The following is a 22,170-nucleotide window of genomic DNA, read 5'->3' as shown; positions in this document are numbered from 1 at the left end:
CATTTTCCGAAATTGACAGAGAAAATGTAAAGCAACTAATGGCAACAAACAATCAAGTTAAAGTGATTTCCGACCATGGGCCAATTTCATAGAGCTGCTAAGCACACAAATTTGCTTCGCAAGAAATGTCTTCCTTGGAAAACAGAACTACAAACAATTCCATTTGTTGCATATTGCTATAGTTACTGGCAGGTATTCAGCTGTTGTTTGCTTATCCTGAAAATCACATGGAAATTTGGTTGGTAATCCTGTTTTTATCAAGGCAAAACTTTCACGCTAAGAAAATTGTTGTGCTAATAGCAGCTCTATGAAATTGGGCCCTGGTGTGACGTGGGTCTCCAAACTTCATGGCCACTTTTGTACTTTCAACATTTTCCTCTAAAATTGAGGCCCTGAGCGACTAGTGAAATACCTCAAATAGTCGAGAGTAAAAAGCCAGTCACGACTAATTTTTAGTTCTCAAGATGCGTTGTGGCAATGTTTCCCGCTGGTGCAATTCCAGCTGAGAGGACTGAAGGATTGTGTCACATGTTTGGTTCACCAAAAAGGTAGTCACGACTATTTTTGAAGTAGTCGCGGCTCAACTTAGCAACCATCCATTAATAGTCGCAACTAGGACACATAGCCGCACTAGTCGCCCAGGCCTATAGCCTACATGATTCAATAATTATAAGAAATGCGAATTGTTCACTCGAAAGCACTTCTCAATTAGTTGTTATGCAATTTAGCAAAAGTGCAATAAATTCTAACTTAAACAGTCTCAACTGAAATGTTTAAGTGAATACATTTGTTAAAGGCAGTGGACACTATTGGTAATTACTAAAAATAATTATTAGCATAAAACCTTACTTGGTAGAGAGTATGGGGAGAGGTTGATAGTATAAAACATTGCGAGAAACGGCTCCCTCTGAAGTAACGTATTTTTCGAGAAGTAATTTTCCACGAATTTGATTTCGAGACCTCAGATTTAGAATTGGAGGTCTTGAAATCAAGCATTATGAAAGCACACGACATCGTGTGACAAGGATGTTTCTTCTTTATTATTATCTCGCAACTTCGAAGACCGATTGAGCTCAAAGTTTCAGAAGATTCTTTTTCTCATGTATATGTTGCGATACACTAAGTATCGAGTTTGTATAATGTATATGTTGAGATACACCAAGGGGTGAGAAGACTGGTCTTTGACAATTACCAGTAGTGTCAATTGTCTTTAATGCATTTATATTTTGTTTATAAGAGCTTACCCCGCCCCCCTTCTCGGTCCTGGTAGGGTTCACTCCAGATCCAGGCTACGACCAGTATACTTAGCCACCACCCGGCGAGCTGCATATTCACCAATTTTTGATGGTATATACATGACATGCAACAACAGTTTTACAAATAATTCAAGTGAAGTATCCTTACACATTAGTCGGATGATGGTAAAGAAGAAACTTGCAACGAATGGGATCGCACACAACGGAACCAGAAGAACCAGCCACATCATAAAGCACTTGCGTGGCTATGGTCGAAATACAAATAAAAATAAGTTAATTGAAACAGCAGAGGAAAAGGACAACGCCACTACTATACCCCCCCCCCCCCTTCCTCTTAAAGTCACACAATGACCGGTGTCCCATTCAGGTAAATCTGTCCGCCGGGGATTCTGTCCCTCATTATTAAAGGCGATGGACACTTATTGGACAATAATTTTGTAGCATAAAAACTTACTTGGTAACGAGTAATGGTGAGCTGTTGATAAGTATAAAACATTGTGAGAAACAGCTCCCTCTGAAGTGACACAGGTTTTGAGAAATAAGTAATTTTCCACGAACTTGACTTCCAGACCACAGAATTAGATTTTGATGTTTCGAAATCAAGCATCAGAAATCACACAACATTGAGCTCAAATTTTCAGAGTATTGTTATTGTATGCATATAGTTGGGATACACGAAGTGAGAAGACTGGTCTTCGACACTTACCGATATCGTCAAGTGTCTTTAAGAGACATTTACATGGGCTGATTCAGAAGGATGCTTCAAAATTACGTTTGTACCACAGACAAAGAATACAAGGTTCTGTATGTATGTGGTGTGTATACACGCGGTTCGCCATACTGGGGGTGGGGTGGGGGGGGTCGGGGGGCACAGAATATCTTGTCACACCGGTCACTTTTGAGAATTCCTGAGAATTAAACTTATCTGGGAAATCAAGAAAAAACATCTACATGGGGAAGCCTACATATAATTGGGGAAAGTGCCTCACTTCAATAACGATTTTGGTGAGATAAAGGAACATGTTTTTCCCGTGAGGAGGAACGACAACTAACTCGGGATAAGAAGACATATCGAAAGAATCTATTTCGAGTAACCAACACCACGTTTATGCAGCCTAATTATAACACAAAAATTGTCTCACAAGTTGACTTTCCCAGACGAATGTTGATGTCATAAAGATAAATGTTATTGGATTGTCGACATCTTGAAGATAACAATGTCATTATTGTCATTTTGATGTATTTAGTCGTGTTTCGAGGGAGAGGCATATTCGATTCAATGGAATCAAATCCATAGTATTTATATATATAGTTACAGCTAATTAAGTGTCGAATGCCGGGATAATGATCTCAGTTGGTAAGGATTTTTTAACTCACCAATATGTTAACTCAAATTCGCAAAGGTTTAGTTTGATTTGCAGACTGTCACGGACGGCTTCGCCCAAGACGGAAGTGGTGCGGAGCTAAAAGATATGTTACCAAAGATAGAGAAATAATCTTAATAAAGATAAATATAATTAGAAATATAAAAGACCACCGAATCAAGAACCAACGAGAAAATTCTATATAATAAATCATAAAGGCTCAACAAACCTTAAATTAGTATGCAAGATATGACCTACTAGGCCCAATGATGTTCTATAATAAACAATTCTTTAAAGAACAAATACAAATCTACCAGGCAAGTAAACACACACACATCCGCAAACCAAATACATTGAATACTCACCTCGCAATCAACATGGATCGGAACAGAGCCGAATATTTTGTGCTTTTCACCTTCTCATTTGTTTTATTTTTTTGTTATTTGTTTTTTATACTTATGTATTCTTTTCCAATCAGGTTAACTGTAGGCCCATACTTATTTGTTTAAAAAAAAAAAAAAAAAAAAAAAAAAAGATATACGGTCCTACCTTGAATGGGTTTATATCAATTGATCGCTCATCTGTATTCAGTGTTGCTGCTTGCAAATAACTCACACACGCCAAGTTGTAGAAGAGTCAGATAAACAAGGTTTGAAGCAATTTAAAATGCTAATGAACGTTTTCAGTTCGAAGACCACCAGAACCCATGAGTCGCACGACAAATTGATGCTCAACTGTTAAGAGCGGTCTTGCGGCCTACCCTCAAACACTGGCACGGCGCAATGACATTATTTGACCTTGTCTTGGGAGTGGGCGACACCATTTTTTTGTGTACACCTTCCGAACCATAATTCATAACAAAAGCTTTTTATAGCACAACAGCACCCAGTCCGTGTCCTTATCAGCTATTGCTCAACGGGGGAATTCCCCCATCACGGACTAGTAGTCATGTACCCAGACTCAGTGTATTACATTGGCGCACACCTTTCTTTTGGTGCACACACTGTACTGTACATCATCGCTTTGTGTACTGGGTGGCCTTGAACTTCACGCAGTGTAAAGCTGTATCGGAGGCGTAAACAAGCCCACAATTTAAAATATTGCAATGTTGCAAATAATATTGAAATAATAATTGCAACTTGATTTCTACATTATTGAGAACATTATTGTCCTTAACCAAGCCCAAGCCCCCCCCCCCTCCCCCACCCATGAGTGTTATGCCAAAGGTTTGATAATTAAGCCACTATATTCAACACATTTTTTTTCCATTTACTGGGGGGGGGGTGGCTACATATTTACGAGAGTGAAGTGTGTTAAATATGGGAACAATTGGGGAACCCTCTACTTCCATCTTGAGCTTCTAGTATAAATTTGATGACAGGGGTGGGCGGGTTGCCCATTCTGTGCAGTACAGATGGGTATTCGTCGTTGTCGTTGCAAACATCGAACTCCTTTGAAGGAACAATCACAGTACGCAACTTAAAGCTTCGTCTCAATTCAAGATAATAAAAACGCTTATGCCTGGTTATGCTTCACGAAACTGCACGATAATCAGCCACACATGTTGGCCTATTTCTTTTTTCGCGGACCTTTTATTTTGTGTAATGAAGTATAAAACCGTATCAGGGGCGCAGTCCATGGGCCTGCATTAAAACATAGGTCCCTAGTTTCTTAATTTTTTTTTTTCATTTTAAAGTAAAGGGGTGTTCATGCTTTCTCTTGCCAAATTTGTTCTTCTTGATGTGTCCTATTTTCACACCTAGTGTTTTGTTTTGCCCATTTTTTGAGGGAAGTCCACCCCTCCCCTCACCAGCCCACCCTTTGGGTGGTGTACATATAATATGAATTACATATAATTTCTGCTCCTTTGCGTGGGCAGTGCTTCCTTAAAAAGGATTTGGGTACTTTTTTAAAATGTCCATAGATTTACATTAAGCTTATACAGGGTTTGAAGATAATGATAGTGGAAAGCTTCCCTTCAAATATTACTGAGATGCTGTAGTTTTTGAGAAATGAGTAAAACAATGTCATGAAAATACGTTTGTAAATGCTTAAAATAATTTTCGTCTCATGAGACGAATTGTTTTCTTCGTGACATTGTTTTACTCATTTCCCAAAAACTACAGCACCTCAGCACGTAGTATTTTCAGGGAAGCTTTCTACTATCATTATCTTCAAACTGTGTAAGTTTAGTGTAAATCTGTGGACATTGTGTTTTTTGTCCTACAAAAGTTATATAGACCCTTTAACAGCGGACCCAAATACCAATGCGCAAGCGCAGACTGTTGACTGAGGTGCATTGTGGGATAGATATGGATCAAATTTGGATACCAGCAAGACCACAATGCACCTAATTCCAAGCTTTACGCGCGCGCCCCGGTATTTGCGAAAAGGTCTATGTTAATCTGTATTATATGTTTCCCTTCAGCAATTGTCATTGTGACCTGTGCTTTTGCAATCATTGCCAAGTTTCCTCAACGTTGGAAAACACAACAGAAACAGAAAAATGTATTGCGAGAATTGGTTGTGCAATAGATATTTCTACTAGACTTGTATAGTGTAGTTTGTTGTGTGTGCTGGTTTTAGCAAAACACTGCCTGAGGCTATACGACGTTCTTCTGATATCGTTTTTCGTTCCCTACAAGACCCAACCGAACAAACAACTGATGACGAACTTGTAATTTATTGGGGAAAACACTACTTGTATTCTGACAGCTAGCCATTATACATTGGTTAGATAACATGTATGCACATTATAGGCCCATTAACTTACATGGTGTAGACATATTGTCATGTGAACATAGTTTCTTACAAATTATTAAAATTTTCAGAATACAAACGCTTGTGAAAAACTTGTAAAAATTACAACAGTTAAACAAAATTGTGAACGAAATGAGTAATGTAAAATGAGTGATATATATAGTTACAGCTAATTAAGTGTCGAATGCCGGGATAATGATCTCAGTTGGTAAGGATTTTTTAACTCACCAATATGTTAACTCAAATTCGCAAAGGTTTAGTTTGATTTGCAGACTGTCACGGACGGCTTCGCCCAAGACGGAAGTGGTGCGGAGCTAAAAGATATGTTACCAAAGATAGAGAAATAATCTTAATAAAGATAAATATAATTAGAAATATAAAAGACCACCGAATCAAGAACCAACGAGAAAATTCTATATAATAAATCATAAAGGCTCAACAAACCTTAAATTAGTATGCAAGATATGACCTACTAGGCCCAATGATGTTCTATAATAAACAATTCTTTAAAGAACAAATACAAATCTACCAGGCAAGTAAACACACACACATCCGCAAACCAAATACATTGAATACTCACCTCGCAATCAACATGGATCGGAACAGAGCCGAATATTTTGTGCTTTTCACCTTCTCATTTGTTTTATTTTTTTGTTATTTGTTTTTTATACTTATGTATTCTTTTCCAATCAGGTTAACTGTAGGCCCATACTTATTTGTTTAAAAAAAAAAAAAAAAAAAAAAAAAGATATACGGTCCTACCTTGAATGGGTTTATATCAATTGATCGCTCATCTGTATTCAGTGTTGCTGCTTGCAAATAACTCACACACGCCAAGTTGTAGAAGAGTCAGATAAACAAGGTTTGAAGCAATTTAAAATGCTAATGAACGTTTTCAGTTCGAAGACCACCAGAACCCATGAGTCGCACGACAAATTGATGCTCAACTGTTAAGAGCGGTCTTGCGGCCTACCCTCAAACACTGGCACGGCGCAATGACATTATTTGACCTTGTCTTGGGAGTGGGCGACACCATTTTTTTGTGTACACCTTCCGAACCATAATTCATAACAAAAGCTTTTTATAGCACAACAGCACCCAGTCCGTGTCCTTATCAGCTATTGCTCAACGGGGGAATTCCCCCATCACGGACTAGTAGTCATGTACCCAGACTCAGTGTATTACATTGGCGCACACCTTTCTTTTGGTGCACACACTGTACTGTACATCATCGCTTTGTGTACTGGTGGCCTTGAACTTCACGCAGTGTAAAGCTGTATCGGAGGCGTAAACAAGCCCACAATTTAAAATATTGCAATGTTGCAAATAATATTGAAATAATAATTGCAACTTGATTTCTACATTATTGAGAACATTATTGTCCTTAACCAAGCCCAAGCCCCCCCCCCCCCTCCCCCACCCATGAGTGTTATGCCAAAGGTTTGATAATTAAGCCACTATATTCAACACATTTTTTTTCCATTTACTGGGGGGGGGGGGTGGCTACATATTTACGAGAGTGAAGTGTGTTAAATATGGGAACAATTGGGGAACCCTCTACTTCCATCTTGAGCTTCTAGTATAAATTTGATGACAGGGGTGGGCGGGTTGCCCATTCTGTGCAGTACAGATGGGTATTCGTCGTTGTCGTTGCAAACATCGAACTCCTTTGAAGGAACAATCACAGTACGCAACTTAAAGCTTCGTCTCAATTCAAGATAATAAAAACGCTTATGCCTGGTTATGCTTCACGAAACTGCACGATAATCAGCCACACATGTTGGCCTATTTCTTTTTTCGCGGACCTTTTATTTTGTGTAATGAAGTATAAAACCGTATCAGGGGCGCAGTCCATGGGCCTGCATTAAAACATAGGTCCCTAGTTTCTTAATTTTTTTTTTTCATTTTAAAGTAAAGGGGTGTTCATGCTTTCTCTTGCCAAATTTGTTCTTCTTGATGTGTCCTATTTTCACACCTAGTGTTTTGTTTTGCCCATTTTTTGAGGGAAGTCCACCCCTCCCCTCACCAGCCCACCCTTTGGGTGGTGTACATATAATATGAATTACATATAATTTCTGCTCCTTTGCGTGGGCAGTGCTTCCTTAAAAAGGATTTGGGTACTTTTTCAAAATGTCCATAGATTTACATTAAGCTTATACAGGGTTTGAAGATAATGATAGTGGAAAGCTTCCCTTCAAATATTACTGAGATGCTGTAGTTTTTGAGAAATGAGTAAAACAATGTCATGAAAATACGTTTGTAAATGCTTAAAATAATTTTCGTCTCATGAGACGAATTGTTTTCTTCGTGACATTGTTTTACTCATTTCCCAAAAACTACAGCACCTCAGCACGTAGTATTTTCAGGGAAGCTTTCTACTATCATTATCTTCAAACTGTGTAAGTTTAGTGTAAATCTGTGGACATTGTGTTTTTTGTCCTACAAAAGTTATATAGACCCTTTAACAGCGGACCCAAATACCAATGCGCAAGCGCAGACTGTTGACTGAGGTGCATTGTGGGATAGATATGGATCAAATTTGGATACCAGCAAGACCACAATGCACCTAATTCCAAGCTTTACGCGCGCGCCCCGGTATTTGCGAAAAGGTCTATGTTAATCTGTATTATATGTTTCCCTTCAGCAATTGTCATTGTGACCTGTGCTTTTGCAATCATTGCCAAGTTTCCTCAACGTTGGAAAACACAACAGAAACAGAAAAATGTATTGCGAGAATTGGTTGTGCAATAGATATTTCTACTAGACTTGTATAGTGTAGTTTGTTGTGTGTGCTGGTTTTAGCAAAACACTGCCTGAGGCTATACGACGTTCTTCTGATATCGTTTTTCGTTCCCTACAAGACCCAACCGAACAAACAACTGATGACGAACTTGTAATTTATTGGGGAAAACACTACTTGTATTCTGACAGCTAGCCATTATACATTGGTTAGATAACATGTATGCACATTATAGGCCCATTAACTTACATGGTGTAGACATATTGTCATGTGATACAGGTTTCGAAAAATTAGTCCAGCGAGTTCAGTCTAAATCAAGGTCATGTAACTAAATATTTGTTTTAGTAAATAAATAAAGTTGAAAACAAGTAACTACATTTTTAAAGGCAATGATTTGGTAGTTGCTCAAAATTAAGTTAAGCATACAAACTTTAAATGTTTATCAATGGAGAGCTGTTGATAGTATAGCAAACATTTCTGAGAAACGGCTCCCTCTGAAGCGGTAATTTCCCTCACAAAAGGCATTTTATTCATGCATACAAGCACACACATTTGAGAAACAATGGTGTTTTTCCTTCATAATTCTCTTCACCAGGATGACCAATTTGTAAAGTTGCCATTTTCTCAGGTTTGTTATCTATGCATTGTGTTGGGATACACCCGAGTCAAGAATACTGGTCTTTGACAGTTACAAAATGTCCAACAGTGGACACTGCTACTACATGTAGGTCTACTGGGGCCGCGAAGTAGAAGTTTGAGATCGATCGACTGGGTCACGAAAATTTGGAAAAAAACAAAATACATTTTTGCATACACCGATTACAAACAAATGAATAAAACGCTCCCTGAGGGAACGGGAAATTATTTTTGTTTATTTGAAATCAAATATGACATTTTCAGACAGAAATATTTCAAGGGATGTTTTCTACTATCATTATCATTATACCGTGTAAGTTTTAAGTAAATCTGTGATTTCCGCGATTTTTTTCTGACCAATTCTGTAATGCTTGTATAACTAAATCCAAACCTTTCTTCTCGCAATCTTCCACCCAATCGACGAGCTCTACGATATGCATGACAGGTTCATGGAGGTAGTAGGTAGAGAGTCCGAGTGCTAGCACAACAAATATCATTTTCGCCCGTTCCCTATTCATTCCCATACATTGAAGGAGAGCCACCAGCCCACAAAATACATAATAAACCATATCTATTGCTATAGACAAGATAGGGATCGCAATAGTATCAGCTACATTTGCTTCAAATGCGTATCTGATGAAACCTCCTATATGGCGCCAACAACAACCAGCGGAAGACTGAATCCGCCACACCGGTACGGGGCCCCGACTTGGTGGAAACCTAACCCTAACCCCAACCTAAACCCTTAACCCTAACCCTAACCCCAACCCAAACCCTTAACCCTAACCCCAACCCAAACCCTTAACCCTAACCCTAACCCCAACCCAAACCCTTAACCCTAACCCTAACCCTAACCCCAACCCCAACCCTTAACCCTAAACCTAACCCCAACCCAAACCCTTAACCCTAACCCTAACCCCAACCCTTAACCCTAACCCTAACCCTAACCCCAACCCAAACCCTAACCCTAACCCTAACCCAAACCCTTAACCCTAACCCTAACCCTTGCAGGAGGATCTAGTTGAAAGAGCGACTTTCCGCTCAGTGGTCAGAAACATTGACCCCGTGTTAACGCTTCCACAATATTTAAATAGCATAATATGCTCCATACTGCAGCTAATGGGCAGCGATTTGTTAAAGGAACACGTTGCCTTGGATCGGTCGAGTTGGTCTTTGAAAACAGTCTATAGCCGTTTGTTATAAAATGCATATGGGTAGAAAGATGTTGTAAAAGTCGAATACAATGATCTACACAAACATGCGTGGTTTTCCTTTTACCTCGTCGACAAACACGGACGTCAAATTTGTGACTCCCATAAATGGCCGACCGTTAGTTCGCGACGTAAAAGGAAAACCGTGCAATTTTGAGTGATAACTGTGTGGATCATTATATTCTACTTTTAAAATATCTTTCCAACCATATGCATTTTCATTACAAACGGTTTCAAACACTTTTTATTGACCAACTCGTCCGATCCAAGGCAACGTGTTTCTTTAACATCAAAGAATCTTGGTAATTTTGGTGCTGAGGTGCGAGTGTGATTGCTTTGTGTAGACTGGTCCCCTGTCTTTATCCGCAATGGTACACAGTCAGGCACTTCTTTTCAGAACCATTGGATACAATCATTTCATTGGATAAACGTGCAGTGACGTAAGCTTTCAATATCTGTGTTTTGATTGGACAGACGCTTGGCTGCTGCACTCACAGTCGTCTGCATGTGAATGTACGGGGATTGACTAGCCCTGGCGGCCTTACACTTTCCTGTGTACAGCGAAAGAGTCCTATTATTAAAGGGCTAGGGGATTGACCTACGCTTGAGGCCAATCTCTGGCGTGTAACGTCACATTTTCAGGCTAGGAAAATGGACCCCGCGTAAAAACGGTAGAGAGTGTACCGAGTCGCCGTGTGAGGAGAGAGTTCTAAAAGGCAGCTGTACTCTTTACAGACACCTTGATAATTAATGTTTATAGATGAAGTAATTTGCGTTTCCACAGCAGACAATCTACGGCTCTTCCTCCAACGGTGGCGGTGCCTGTATCTCAACCAGGGCCAATATGGGGTTAAAGCCCTGTGCCATTCTTGCCTGTAAAAAAGCCATCACAACGCCGATGAATAATGTTATAGCTTCCACCACTGCAGTACCTAATGGCGCACCCCCATCACCAGCAGCACTTTTCACCGTCAGCCCGGCCGCTCCTACCGACTGACAAGCGGCCACCACTCCACCAGCAGCCATGGATGCGACGCCCCCACTGCCGGCAACTGCTGCAGCTGACATCGCAGTGGATGCAATAGACCCCGCTGCAATCCCTGCGGCCGTGAACCCAACCAGAGGAGCTGCGACAACAGCGCCTCCAACGGCCAAAGCTCCATCAATGAGATATCCGAGAACCATTTTGTTTTATTTACGTCAATTGTTTCGCAGAGAGAAGACCTGCAAAGAGTAAACCAATTGAATTCAATTTCAGCAAACAACTTACATACCATAGCTTTAAAGACCTGGACACTTTTGGTAAGTGTCAAAGACCAGTCTTCTCACTTAGTGTATCTCAACATTATGATGAAAAAAAATAATAATAAATTGAAAATTTGAACTCAATTGGACGTCGAGGTTACGAGATAATAATGAAACGCGCTTGTCACACGAAGTTGGGTGCTTTCAGTTGCTTGATTTCGAGACCTCAAAATCTGATTCCGAGTTCTCGAAATCACATTCATGGAAAATTACTTCTTTCTCGAGAACTAGTTACTTCAGAGGGAGCCGTTTCTCACAATGTTTATACTACCAACCTCTCCCCATTACTCGTTACCAAGTAAGATTTTGTGCTAATAATTTTGTTGAGCAATTACCAATAGTGTCCACTGCCTTTAGAGGGACACATTGTCTTGGTTCGGTCGAGTTGGTTTATGAAAAGCGTTTGTAACCGTTTGTTATAAAATGCATAATGGTTAGAAAGATGATTTAAAAGTAGAATACAATTATCCACACAAATTTGCATCGAAATTGCTTGGTTTTCCTTTTACTCTGCGAACTAACACGGTCGGCCATTTATGGGAGTCAAACATTTGACTCCCATAAATGGCCGACCGTGTTAGTCGACGAGGTAAAAAGACAAGCACGCAATTTCGAGTGATACTTGTGTGGATCATTATATTATACTGTTAAAATATCTTTCTAATCATATGCATTTTATAACAAACGGTTACAAACGCTTTTCAAAGACCAACTCGACCGATCCAAGGCAACGTGTTCCTTTAAACGTCGTGAACTCACACGGCACGCCAATTATTTTATGGAGTAAAACATTCAAACGCTTTTTATAGGCCAACTCGTCCGATCCAAGTCAACATGTTCCTTTAACTAAAGAGGGACAGTCCACGGTTACAGGCAATGGAAACAACGGCAATATCAATTTTAAAGGAATATTATACAGAACGAGATCGATCGGCCGTCGTGGTCACGAGAACACAGTGAAAAACCTATTACACATTTCCATGACATCGATTCACAAGAATAAAATAACAAAAACGCTCACTGAGCGATAAACCCAAAGCGGGAAATAAATGTTTTTATTTAAATCCAAATATGACATTTCAGACAGAAATATTTCAAGGGATGCTTTCTACATAACCATCATCGATGGTCCGTGTAAGTTTTATTTTAAGTCTTATTATTCTGTTTTGCGGCTCTTACCAATTCTGTAATGTTCCTTTAACGGATGTGGGTGCTTTTTGTATTATAAAACACAATGTCCACAGATTTATACACGTACACCGCGCCGTCTGAAGAAAATGATAGTGGAAAGCTTACCTTAGAATTATATTCTGATTTGCTATAGTTTTTGAGAAATGCAGAGTCAAACAATGTCACGAAAATACCTTTTACATGCTCAAATAATGTTCGTGTCACGAGGCGAAAATTATTTTCATTACATTGTTTTACTCATTCCTCAAAAACTACAGCACCTCACAGCAAGTAATATTTTAAGAGAAGCTTTCTACCATCATTATCTTCAAACTCAGTGAGTTTAATGTAAATCTTTGGACATTGTGTTTTCTGTTCTACAAAAGCATCCAGACCCTCCAACAATGACATGAACTGAACTGTGACAATTATTCATGCGTGCATGGTTACCTGAAAATGGTTCAACGGCTTTCTTGAAGGTGGCAACAATTGCTGAAAGTGGATTTCACGTTCTGCACGTTCTGCAAGTTCTGCAAGTTCTGCAAGCTCTGCAAGCAACACACTCTTTCTCACTTTCTCACACGACCTAATCTTGAGTCTTCGCAATGTCTGTGCGTGGCCTTGCTGCGGCTGAGTTAGACTTGATTCAAGTCTTAGATTTTGGTTATTCTTCTACATCTCAGCCACGAAAAACGCCCTCACATTATTAGCTATCATGCGCCCTATTATATTACTCGTAATCTAAGGCTAAATGACGAAGGTTGGTCACAACAGAACAGGGCGCTGTTTGTAGCGGCTATAGTATCGGGACGACTAAAAAGCCACGATCAAATACTTGGAACCAAGTCTACGGCTGATTTCAAAACATGCCCATCTGGCATACACAAAATCAATACAGTATTTTCATCATATCGGCTCGTCTTGAATTGATCTCCAGCGGTTGTTGCGAAATCTCCTGTTGTATACGGGATTTCCCGTTGTAATCGGAGATTCCCCGTGCTGGTGACGTAATTAACGCTGCACTGGGAGTTGGCTCATATCCTAAGTGCGTGCACTGTATGATTATGGACATACAGCTGGCCAGAAGTACACGTATACAAGTCTGCAAAATCGATCAAGTGACGCTGGTTATTTTTCATTTCATTAAAATACATTAACTTCCATATTCAAGCAGATAATCAAAATAACAATAACAAAGTATATTGAGGGGAATTGGAAATGGGGGCATAACCAGAAAAGTCAAAGCTTGTGGTGGCAATCCAAGACAGACAAGTGTCTATCGGTATATAAAGATACGGTGCATCGTTCAACTGAAGTGACTTCAGAGGGCGGGATTGCATATGGACAGGGGTTCCATTAACAACAACGCAATAAGTAAAAGTTAAACCCTGTCATGTACTCAGATTAAAACGGAACACAACGATAAGCAAACAAAAAAAACAAATGCAAACAAAGGTTTGTGTATTTTAACAGTTCAGAATATAAGAAGTTACCAAAAGAAATGTGACAATCATTTGTTAAGAGATATATTTTGTTGATGTTTGTTTTGGTTTGACCCTTACACCGATGGGTGTTAGCACCGTATACTCAGTACGTTCAACCCGTGAAATATGCCTGTGATTTTTGTCTTCATAGAACTCACACCTATATCCCAACAACCCTATGTTCCGACACCCCTATATTCCGACAGCCCTATTTTCCGACACCCCTATGTTCCATTTTCGCACAGCATTACTCTGATATTAAAGACAGTGGACACTATTGGTAAATTGTGAAAGACCAGTCTTCTCACTTGGTATATCTCAACATTATGCATAAAATAACAACTATGATAAAATTTTAGCTCAATCGGTCGTCAAAGTTGCGAGATAATAATGAAAGAAAAAACACCCTTGTCACACAAAGTTGTGTGTTTTCAGATGCTTGATTTCGAGAGCTAAAATTTATTAAATCCGAGGTCTCGAAATCAAATTCGTAGACAATTACTTCTTTCTCGAAATCGAAAACTACATTACTTCAGAGGGAGCCGGTTCTCACAATGTTTTATACTATCAACCTCTCCCCCAATACTCGTAAATAAGAAAGTTTTTGTGCTAATAATTATTTTGAGTAATTACCAGTAGTGTCCACTGCCACTGTCTAGTGCCACTCTTGTTTACAATCACACAAACCAATTAAAGGAACACTTTGCCTTGGATCTGTCGATTTGGTCTTTGAAAAGCGTTTGTAACCAGCTGTTTGTTATAAAATGCATTTGGTTAGTAAGATGTTTTAAAAGTAGAATACATTGATCCACACATCTTTGCCTAGAAATTGCATGGTTTTCCTTTTACTTTGCGAACTAATAAACGCGGTCGGCGATTAAATATGGGTGACTTCCATAAATGGGCATAATAAGACCTAGTCTTGGTGCAAGACGTTTCTCGTTTCCCTTTCACGCACATGTTATTAAAACGTTTATGTAACGTCCAGGTTCACTCTTTACAACCATGACTTCAAATACGTACTCAAAATACCACATTGCAAAATTTCGGTTTCAGCCTTATTCTTTTCTTTACGTGTAACGTTGGGGCCGTAAATATATCATAAAAGGTACATCCAGGCCCGGGGGGCCACGAAGGTAAAAGTGCCCCATAGCGGAGCTAAAGACAGTTGACAAAATGATGAAGACCAATATTCTGACAAGCTAATGAATTATATATATCTCGTTTTAAACATCATTGGTGCTTCAAAATAAAGGGAGTCATGAAATTGTTTTTATCAATAGAACAGAACTGTCTGTCACAGCAAACTGTACAACAGTCCCACGATTTCGTCAAAAAAGGTTGATGCAGTATTTTGTATACCATTCGTTTCTCTACAACCATCACTAGACACGGCTAATCTTATAGATTTTTTTGCCCAGTTTTTCAAGAAAAATACCATGGTAATCATAATTATAGAAATAGAAGCACAAGGTCTCTTACGTGGAAGAAATTCAAATATTGTGGTCAGTATGGGGTTTCAGTATAAGCCGTCGGGCGTATTTTTTGTGTTTAATTAATTGTAAACATGACATTAAACAAAGAGGATGTTGCCGTTGGGAAGTCCCCCACCCCCACCTTTCTTGCATTTTCCCGGCAATGTCGACCAGGTGTATTGCTGCTGGATGTAGCAAAACAACTAAAACTTAAAAGATGGGGTCAGTTTGCAAAGTGGTCCGATCCGACGTCTTTTCCAGCACTGTGCAGCAAACAATTCGAGTTGTCGTGCTTCGAGAATCCGGAATACACTACACGTTTTGACATGAAGAGAAAGGTTCTTTTCTAAAACATGACGCCATACCAAAAACATTTCCTAGCTAGTGTGGAAGTCGAAGAACCATGCACTTAAATAACGGTCAAATATACGAGGATACTCCATTCTAAATCAGATCAAATCTCACCTAAGTTTGAGAATATATCTGTGTCCCAGCTGATACGGATTTCTCGCCAAGCCCAAGACAGCTTTTGGTAACACAGCTTGATGGCACACTCATCTCGCCATCTAAACAGGGATAGTGACGCAATATGGCCGTACCCTAAATGATGAGCCAACACTGGTAAGGATTGTTTTCCAACCGATTGTGTAAACCTCGTGAAGAGGGCATCGTCGAAAATATCTGGTTAATAAGGAACACAGTGTTCAATACGCATTTTTAAAGGCAGTGGACGCTATTGGTAATTACTCAAAATTATTATTAGCTTGAAACCCTACTGGGTGTCGAGTAATGGGGAGAGGTTGATAGAATGAAACATTGCGAGAAACGGCTCCATCTGAAGTTACATAGTTTTCGAGAAAGAAGTAATGTTTCACTAATTTGATTTCGAGACCTCAGATTTAGAATTTGAGGTCTCGAAATCAAGCATCTGAAAGCACACAACTTCGTATGACCATGCTGCGACATGGGTGTTTTTTCTTTCATTAATATCTCGCAACTTCGACGACCAGTTGAGCTCAAATTTTCACAGGTGTGTTATTATTTGTATGCATAATGTTGATATACATCAAGTGAGAAGACAGGTCTTTGACAATTACCAATAGTGTCCAGTGTCTTAAACGTGTTTTTTTTTTTTTTTTTTTTTTTTTTTTTTTTAACAGGTAATTTCTCACTCAAATATTAAAAACTGCAGTTGAATAGCAAGAACGGACAAGTATTGATTGTATAAAACGTGAGAAATGACTTCCGCTTATTAAAGTAAAGTTATTTTAGTTTTAGACAGAGGTAATTTCTCACTCAAATCATATTAAAAACTATAGGCCTGAAGCCTTTTTAAAGACAGTGGACACTATTGGTAATTGTCAAAGACTATAGTCTTCACAGTTAGTGTTTCTAAACATATGCATAAAACAACAAACCTGTGAAAATTTGAGCTCAATCGGTCATCGAACTTGCGAGATAATAATGAAAGAAAAAAATACCGTGTCACACAAAATTGTGTGCGTTTAGATGGTTGATTTAGAGACCTCAAGTTATAAATCTGAGGTTTCGAAATCAAATTCGTGGAAAATTACTTCTTTCTCGAAAACTATGGCACTTCAGAGGGAGCGGTTTCTCACAATGTTTTATACCATCAACCTCTTCCCATTACTCGTCACCAAGAAAGGTTTTATGCTAAAAATTATTTTGAGCAATTACCAATAGTGTCCACTGCCTTTAATCATCTTAAAGCACCATAAATTATTTTGTAAAACTATGTGATTTTTCTTTCATTCTTCTCATTGAGCTGATATTTGGTTTGAAACACATGGTTGAATGTTGTTAAAAAAAATACACATTTTGTATGCGGTATACAAACGGCCTGTCCTATTGTTGCAAGCTTGCACCAAGTCATAGTTTCCTTTGGAATATACTGGGTTAAGATAATGGTAAGTTCAGAAGAGGCTATACACAATTTAGTAGATGTTTAAAAAGGCTACAAAATGTTTCCCAGTGGACATTGACATTTTACAACTAAATGTATACAATTATTTTGTTGGTGTAAATTAATATCATTAGAATTTGTTTAACTTTTAAAGAAAAACTGTTCGTACAAAATCGGAATTACCTTGGCGGTGCATGCGGCGTCTGTCGGCAGATCGCAAGTCGGGGCAGGAAATGTTACCCTGTAATGTTACCCTGGTCTAGTATATCCAGGTTTACTTAAAATTGTATAGTGCTCATAATAGGAGACTTTCCAACGCTAGGTGGCAGCAGACATACCGGGTAAATTTCCATTGTTTACGTAGTTCTGAACATGCGCATAATTCTGAGAACAATGGATTTACCCGGTAAGTCTGCTGCCCTCTATCGTCCCAGAAAGTCTCCCATTGTTGCATTTCCAGGTCTGGGTCAGTTTATGCCTCGCTTTTACAATCTCCAACTGTTTGGTACAGCAGTGTTCGTAGCTATAGCTACTATGAATAGTTCTAACAAAATCTAACTTTTTCAATGTAGGTTTCGATGGGTGAAAACCAAATCCAATTCAAAGTTTCATGTTTATGATCACACAAACAAATCAAATAGTACATTGCCCTCAACAAGCAACAACAACATGATCTTAATGTGATTCCATCATTTAAAAAAACAAACAACACAATTCATTTTTGAATGCTCAAACTATTATTCACCGGGAAACCTGTAAAACAAGTTGTGTTTTGATTAATGTTTTAAGTGTCAGAGTAACACTGTGCGAAAATGGAGCATAGGGGGTGTCAGAAAATAGGGGTGTCGGAACATAGGGTTGTCAGAATATTGTGAGTTCTATGAAGACAAACATCACAGACATGTTACACGGCTGGAAATATACGGAGTATTCGGTGCTAACACCCATCGGTGTAATGCTAAAACAATTATACCCGGATCCAATTTCAACACCAACAAAGTTTTATTCTTAACAAAATGATTGTCACATTTCTTTGGTAATTCTTATTCCGAACTGTTCAATTACACAAACCTGTGTTTGCTTTTTTTGTTTATCATTGTGTTCCCTTTTAATCTGAATACATGACAGGTCTTACTTTTACGTATTATTGCGTTATTGTTATGGAACCCCTACGTTTAATCCTTCCTTCCTTCCCTCTGAAGTCACTAAACTTGAATGATGCACCATCTCTTAACCTTGTTAATGTTTATGTTACAGACCACTGTTTGTCTTGGCATGCCACCACTGTAATTTTTATGATCTGTTAAAAAATGAAAAGAATAGCAACCAGCGTCACTTGATTGCTTTTGCAGTCTTGTTTGCAGTCATGTACACGTGTACATCTGAACAGCTGCATGTCTATAGACCTTTTCGGAAATACCAGGGCGCGCGCGTAAAGCTTGGAATTAGGTGCATTGTGGTCTTGCTGGCATCCAAATTTGATCCATATATATCCCATAATGCACCTAATTCAACAGTCTGCGCTTGCGCATTGGTATTTGCGATAAGGTCTATGTTCAGTGCACGCACTTTGGATACAAGCCAACTCCCAGTGCAGCATTTAATTACGTCACCTCTGTACGGGGAATCCCGGATTACAACGGGAAATCCCAAAGTACAACGGGAGATTTCGCAACAACTGCTGGAGATCATTTCAATACGAGCCGATATGATGAAATACTGTATGGATTTGTTTGTATACCAGATGGTCATATTTTGAACTTAGCCGCAGCAAGGCCACGCACAGATATTGCGAAGACTTCAAAAAATCCCACGGTCTAAATTTAGAAACAAGAATCCACACTATAAGAGACGGGCTGGCAGCCGCATCACAGTTAGGTCTTGTGAGAAAGTGGGAAAGAGACGGGCTCCATTGAGTGTGTTGCTTGCTTAACTTGCAGAACGTGAAATCAACTTACAACACTTCTTGCCACTTCGAGAAAGCTGCTGAACCGTGCTTTTCAGGTAACCATGCATGCAAGAGTCATTGTGGTATTCAGTTCATGTCGTTGTTAGAGGTTTTTTTGCGTACTTTTTGTAGCACACAAAACACAATGTCCACAGGTTTACATCAAACTCACACAGTTTGAAGTTAATGGGTAAAACGTTTCCCTTAAAATATTACTTGCTGTGAGGTGCTGTAGTTTTTTTCGAAATATTTGTAGAAACGTTCGTCTCGGTTAGCATGTAAAACGTATTTTCGTGACATTGTTTTACTCTGCATTTCTCAAAAACTATAGCAAATCAGAGAGTAATATTCGAAGGTAAGCTTCCTACTATCATTATCTTCAAACGGTGTACGTGTATACGTTGTTTCGTGTTACAAAAAGTACCAAAATCCTCTAAAGGAACATTACAGAATTGGTAAGAGCAAAATAATAAAAAAAAAACTTACACGGACCTTCGATAATGATAAATATGTAGAAAACATCCCTTGAACTATTTCTGTCCGAAATAAATTTATTTCCCGCTTGGGGTTTGTCGCAGGGTGAACGTTTTTGTTATTTTATTATTTTGAATCGATGTCATGAAAATGTGTAATAGGTTTGTCACTGTTTTCTCGTGACCCAGACAGCCGATCGATCTCATTCTGTAATATTCCTTTAAAATTGATATTGACATTGCTCTCATTGCCTGCAACCGTGGAGTGTCCCTCTTTTGTTAAAGGAACATGTTGACTTGGATCGGACGAGTTGGCATATAAAAAGCATACTGCATTAAATAATTGGCGTGCCGTGTGAGTTCACGACGTTTAAAGGAACACGTTGCCTTGGATCGGTCGAGTTGGTCTTTGAAAAGCGTTTGTAACCGTTTGTTATAAAATGCGTATGATTAGAAAGATATTTTAACTGTATAATATAATGATCCACACAAGTATTACTCAAAATTGCGTGGTTGTCTTTTTACCTCGTCGACTAACACGGTCGGCCATTTATGGGAGTCAATTGACTCCCATAAATGGCCGACCGTGTTAGTTCGCAAAGTAAAAGGAAAACCACGCAATTTCGAGGCAAATTTGTGTGGATAACTGTATTCTACTTTTAAATCATCTTTCTAACCATTATGCATTTTATAACAAACGGTTACAAACGCTTTTCAAAGACAAACTCGACCGATCCAAGGCAACGTGTTCCTTTAAGGACGACTATGCAATTTCGAGGTGTACTTGTGTGGACGTTAGTTATTCTACTTTTAAAATCATGATCTTTCAAACCACATGCATTTATAACAAACGGTTTCAAACGCTTTTCATAAACCAACTCGACCGAACCAAGGCAATGTGTCCCTTTAAAGACAGTGGACACTATTGGTAATTGCTCAAAAAAATATTAGCACAAAATCTTACTTGGTAACGAGTAATGGGGAGAGGTTGATAGTATAAACATTGTGAGAAACGGCTCCCTCTGAAGTAACTAGTTCTCGAGGAAGAAGTAATTTTCCATGAATGTGATTTCGAGAACTCGGAATCAGATTTTGAGGTCTCGAAATCAAGCATCTGAAAGCACACAAGTTCGTGTGGCAAGCGCGTTTTTTTCTTTTATTATTATCTCGTAACCTCGACGTCCAATTGAGTTCAAATTTTCACTTTTTTTTTTTTTTTTTTTTTTTATCATAATGTTGAGATACACTAAGTGAGAAGACTGATCTTTGACACTTACCAAAAGTGTCCAGGTCTTTAAAGCTATGGTATGTAAGTTGTTTGCTGAAATTGAATTCAATTTGTTTACTCTTTGCAGGTCTTCTTTCTGCGAAACAATTGACGTAAACAAAACAAAATGGTTCTCGGATATCTCATTGGTGGAGCTTTGGCCGTTGGAGGCGCTGTTGTCGCAGCTCCTCTGGTTGGGTTCACAGCCACAGGGATTGCAGCGGGGTCTATTGCATCCAGTGCGATGTCAGCTGTAGCAGTTGCCAGCGGTGGGGGCGTCGCAAACATGGCTGCTGGTGGAGTGGTGGCCGCTTGTCAGTCGATAGGAGCGGCCGGACTGACGGTGAAGAGTGCGGCGGCCCTTGGTGCCGCAGGTGGCGCAGTTGGGGAAGCCGTGGCCAACATGCTGCCGTGAATACGCAATCTACTACCAATACGTCTATGTTACTTAAGCTGCACTGTAGAACTCTCGCTTGAACTTTGAGACTTTGAGCAGCCAAATAAACTGGTTGTCACCTCATTCATGCTTAATATCTTCATTAAATTTATCAAGGCCTACTCATTTATTCAACAAACTGTTATTTATGTACAATAGATTTCACATGTATGTAAATAAAACAAAAACGAACACCCCAACCATGGAACAATAAATATATAGTAAATTGCACCATGCCCCCAACTAAACCAGTCCACGGCGACTCACAATACAGTGCGCCCTCTAACCCTACTCGAGGATCGGAGGACGAGTTCCCTGCAGCTAGTGGTGTACAAGAGACACACACACTATTAGCTCAGTGACTTTATTATGATTCAACTAAAGTCTGTCAACTAATAAGCACACACCAGCTGCTGAAGGTGGGCGCAAACGGCGCCACCTGTGTGTATCTGGCGGCAACGTATTGCTGGGATTGGGGAACTCCCCGATGTGCAATCACACCATATAGCGCGGGGAACTCCAATTACAAGGCCATTGATTTTGCAACTCTACAAGTTTCCCAGGGACTCAACAACAACCATTGCCAGACTATGGGCGGACTTTGAACTGTTTTGCTTTTGATATGAAAAGCAATTGATAAATTCGATACAGTAATATTAGTACAGTTGTTCATAACTATATGTCTAAATACTTTAGTCAACGTTGTTATTATTGTTGTTGT

At 39.2% G+C, this 22,170-nt stretch overlaps 1 protein-coding gene and 2 long non-coding RNA genes across 4 annotated transcripts; 1 reads left to right on the top strand and 2 right to left on the bottom strand.

Moving 5' to 3' along the window:
- Positions 1–1,306: 1,306 nt before the first annotated feature.
- Positions 1,307–3,500, bottom strand: LOC117298935. 2 transcript variants are annotated; one of them, XR_004520014.1, is made up of 3 exons: positions 3,170–3,500; positions 2,634–2,719; positions 1,307–1,501 (listed from the first exon to the last, which is right to left on the bottom strand). It is a non-coding gene; the product is annotated as an uncharacterized LOC117298935 (long non-coding RNA). The 2 variants fall into 2 exon arrangements; XR_004520013.1 differs by lacking the exon at positions 1,307–1,501 and adding an exon at positions 2,131–2,181.
- Positions 3,501–10,388: 6,888 nt separating this feature from the next.
- LOC117298676 (interferon alpha-inducible protein 27-like protein 2A) lies at positions 10,389–13,203 on the bottom strand. The gene is made up of 2 exons (XM_033781995.1): positions 12,893–13,203; positions 10,389–11,191 (listed from the first exon to the last, which is right to left on the bottom strand). Exon 2 carries the CDS (start codon positions 11,150–11,152, stop codon positions 10,760–10,762), a length of 393 nt encoding a protein of 130 aa, XP_033637886.1. The 5' UTR covers positions 11,153–11,191; positions 12,893–13,203; the 3' UTR covers positions 10,389–10,759.
- A 5,820-nt stretch (positions 13,204–19,023) lies between these two features.
- LOC117298986 lies at positions 19,024–21,784 on the top strand. The gene is made up of 2 exons (XR_004520022.1): positions 19,024–19,329; positions 21,102–21,784. It is a non-coding gene; the product is annotated as an uncharacterized LOC117298986 (long non-coding RNA).
- The last annotated feature ends 386 nt before the right edge of the window (positions 21,785–22,170 follow it).

This window comes from Asterias rubens, chromosome 13 (assembly GCF_902459465.1).
Source record: "Asterias rubens chromosome 13, eAstRub1.3, whole genome shotgun sequence".
In the NCBI taxonomy this organism is placed as follows: domain Eukaryota; kingdom Metazoa; phylum Echinodermata; class Asteroidea; order Forcipulatida; family Asteriidae; genus Asterias; species Asterias rubens.
Note: the sequence above shows the minus strand (reverse complement) of the source record. Positions and strands in the feature narration are given on the sequence as shown.